Here is a 3,675-nt window from a genome sequence, read left to right as displayed (position 1 = left end):
TAGAATACCCGGAATAATAAGCAAAGGCTCAAATCTGGGGATCAAAATGTAATAATGCGTTATCAATATTATTTACTAAATGTATTTAAAAAAAGGTGTAGACATAATTCCTTTGATTAACCCATGGAGCGACCAGTGTGAATATGTAACATTCATGAAAATAAAGGTTAGACAAAAGGACTTCTGTTCACACACATATACAAGTTTACATCTGTGTCTTTATTGTTATCATGTTAACAAAACAGGTGAACACGTAACATCTCAGCTGCTAAGGACAAGTTGTGCGAGATGCACAAACTGAGGGAAAAGTTGATGAACAAGGCCCATCATTCCACTTCCCTCTCCAGTTGTTGAGTACACAGTCTTCACCTCGTCCGCTGTTGTTTGGTTGTCTTCTATACCAAAATAAATACTTGGCTGCACACCCATCAGACCACATCCATCTTCCTTCTTTGGCGATGTCATGGAGTCCGATCCATGTATATCCCTCAGCAGGGTCAGACATTTTGATCAGGAATTTGACAAAATCCTCTTCCTCTGTGCTGTGGATAGACACCAGGTTGCCTCCCTGTGACACACAGTAGAGCTCTGCATCAGCCCAGGTACTCTCTGTGTTGAAGTACTTGTAGCAGCGGCCGTTGAAGGAGAACCAGAAGGAGGGACAGGTGTCTTGCTGTAGCTCCATTGGACGGTCATCTGAAGAAGACACAGCACCCAGAGCCAGGCCCAACAGGAAGAGGAAAGTCAGCATGATCATGATGTCACCGTCTCTGTCTGTTAAAGTTGCACTGAACCGTTGGAGAGGATGGAGATTGTGAAGCTTCAAGTGACAGGCTGCTTATATATGTGTGGGAATGTGACGTCATTGTCACGTGACGTGATCACATGACCGGTGCCCGGTAAAATGTAAGTTATAAAAGTTTTCCGGCAGTTCCAGAAAAACCTTTCTCTTGTCTGCACGCTCACAGTTATCTCCCTCAAGGTAGGACTCGCGGGTTTAAGGTGGTGTTATGGTATTTTCAATGAACCTATGGAAGGGTCTCAGGTCAGTTTGGATTTCATTAGGGCGAGGGGTCGAGGCAAGATACGTTTTACCATCATGGAGGGAAACTCTTCAGACATTCAAAGCACGAGACCTGGGGCCTCATTTATAAAGCTTTGCGTAGGATTCACGTGGGAAGGTGGTTTACGGAGGAAGCAAATAAATACGCACGGACATTTTCCGATTCATAAAACACAGCGTACCGGGGCGCAGCTTTTGCGAGCTTCACGTAATGCCCATATTTGCCTATAAATACTCAAAGAAACGCCCCGTATTAATATTCATTTTTGACTGACTGCATGAAGAAGATTGCAGGAAATGACGAACAGTTAAAAAAGACATTTCACACCGAGTCAGATGTTGGTTCTTTTGGGGAGGTGGAGACAAATCACATTGTTTGCTGGATGCAGTTTGAACCAGAGTAGTAGTATGGAGGTCGGATCGTCACCAAAATAAATAAGTGGTCCGAAAAATTAAGTTAAAGTGAATGACAAACAAAATACACCTAACCTTCCTCAGGCAGTGTGTCAGTGTGTTTGTGCCGGGGACAGGAGACCCCCCCTTGATGAGACACTGTAAGAAAGTTTCGGGGAATCCCTCCGGAGTGGAGTCATGACGACTGGATCTGAATTATTAATTTGTATTTGGTAGTTTGTGTTCCAGCTGTCGATCAGCTGTGCGCAGCGTCTCCACTGCAGCCTGTGTGTCTCAACCCCCCCCCCCCCTCCCCGCAGCAACTCCATATCCACCAGTTAAAATGAAATAAAACACACGTGTTGTGTTAAATTAGCTGCACAATTTACCACAGGTGTTCTTAGATTCCATACCTGCTGTGTTTTACGAGCGACTTATCAAGTATTGGCAAACGACATAAAACATGATTAAAAATGATAGTAGCCTATATAAAACCATGCTCGTATCTATCTAACTTATAGAAAAGCAACACAAAAAAGTAATTCTGTCCTGCTTATCGCATCATTATGAGAATACATTTCTTAACAAGAGAACATGTCATCGAGGGGTGATCAATAACATTTCCGTATGTATTCCTCCAATGTGTTTGTGTGCACTGAGGAGTCTCAAACAGGCGTTTGTTTCATCATTTTAAGATTGGCTTTAATCAAGTTTTGCAAAGTAATTCTTATGATAAATGAGAGGTAACATTATATTTATGGTATTTGTAGTGACCACGATATCCATTTGTTTTTTGTCCTTTGTTTGTGGCTCACTCGTGGGGCTGACCGACGAGTAGACGCTTGTAGTTTGAGAGAAAAAATAGAAATGTCCAGATGCGATTGAAAAGTAAGATAGTTTGTTCCAAAAAAGGCAAAAATAAATAAACGTTTTTAAACAAACTATTTGTCATATAAACTGATACTTCAATGTTAAAGGCAGAAGAACCAAGCTGTGACGCTCCCAACCAGCAAGGTCTAAAAACGGTTTGCTTCAGTCAGCCACACCAGTAGGCTGCAGCACCTCTCCTTTTATGCTGCAGCATCTCGACCTGCAGAGTTACGCACTCAAATAATAAATAAATAATATACACCACAGAATCTCAGGTTATACTCTAAAAAGATAAGATACTATAATCTAAGGAAATGGCTCCTACATAACCGGCCTCTAATTGTATTTTGGAGTACCACAAAAACAAATATCAAATATACAAAAAAAAAGGAGCCTATGCAGTCAGGACTTCTATTCATTTCATGAATCCAGTCATCTATCAATATGAGTTGTGTGGTGTTACTCATCCTGACTACATGATATCATCGTGCCATCAGCGGAAGAAGACTCTTTGCTGCCGTCACTCTTCACATTCTAACAGCAGACAGATCTTGGTGATTGGCCTCTCCAGCACACTGGTCTGTGTTTTAACTTTGAGAGCTCGAACCAGTCCTTTAGTGTCTGCCATAGCTTCTAGCACTCTTCCCAGGATCCAAGAACTACGGGGAGCAGTAGGGTCAACTACCATTACTACATCTCCAGGTTTAAAGCTTCTCTTCTCCTTGCACCATTTCTGTCTTTCTTGCATGAGGGGTAAGTGTTCCCGGCACCAGCGTTTCCAGAATAAGTCTGCCATGTATTGCACCTGTTTCCATCGGCGTCTTACGTACAGGTCCTTCTTGTCAAAAACTCCAGGCGACTGAATTGGCTTGGTTTTTAAGAGCAAGATGTGATTTGGGGTTAGAGGCTCCAGGTCTTGAGGGTCATTTGAGACTGTTGTGATTGGTCGACTGTTCAAAATGGCCTCTACCTCACATAAAAGGGTTTGTAGCCCTTCTTCATCCAAAGTCTGCTGCTTCAAAACAGAATAGAGAACCTGCCTCACAGACTTAATCAGACGCTCCCATACTCCTCCATGGTGGGATGCTCCTGGGGGGTTGAAACTCCACTTTATGCCCTTTTGCAGCAGAGCTTCCTGAATTCTGTGCTGGTTCAGAATGGAGAGGGCTTCCTTTAACTCTCTCTGAGCTCCAACAAAATTGGTCCCATTGTCAGATCTTAGAAGTTTCACTTGACCTCTTCTGCATATGAATCTTCTCAAAGCGTCGATACATGAGTCTGTATCAAGTGAGCTGGCGACCTCAATATGCACAGCTCTGCTTGTCATGCACGTGAACAGCACTCCGTAC

General features: G+C 43.0%; 1 protein-coding gene across 1 annotated transcript; it reads right to left on the bottom strand.

The window, feature by feature from the left end:
- Nucleotides 1-198: 198 nt before the first annotated feature.
- LOC117548256 (ladderlectin-like) lies at nt 199-826 on the bottom strand. Its single transcript, XM_034219414.1, has one exon. The coding sequence runs from the start codon at nt 755-757 to the stop codon at nt 269-271; it is 489 nt and encodes a 162-aa protein (XP_034075305.1). The 5' UTR covers nt 758-826; the 3' UTR covers nt 199-268.
- Nucleotides 827-3,675: the final 2,849 nt, after the last annotated feature.

The sequence above is a fragment of the Gymnodraco acuticeps genome, unplaced genomic scaffold, assembly GCF_902827175.1.
Source record: "Gymnodraco acuticeps unplaced genomic scaffold, fGymAcu1.1, whole genome shotgun sequence".
Taxonomy (NCBI): domain Eukaryota; kingdom Metazoa; phylum Chordata; class Actinopteri; order Perciformes; family Bathydraconidae; genus Gymnodraco; species Gymnodraco acuticeps.
Note: the sequence above shows the minus strand (reverse complement) of the source record. Positions and strands in the feature narration are given on the sequence as shown.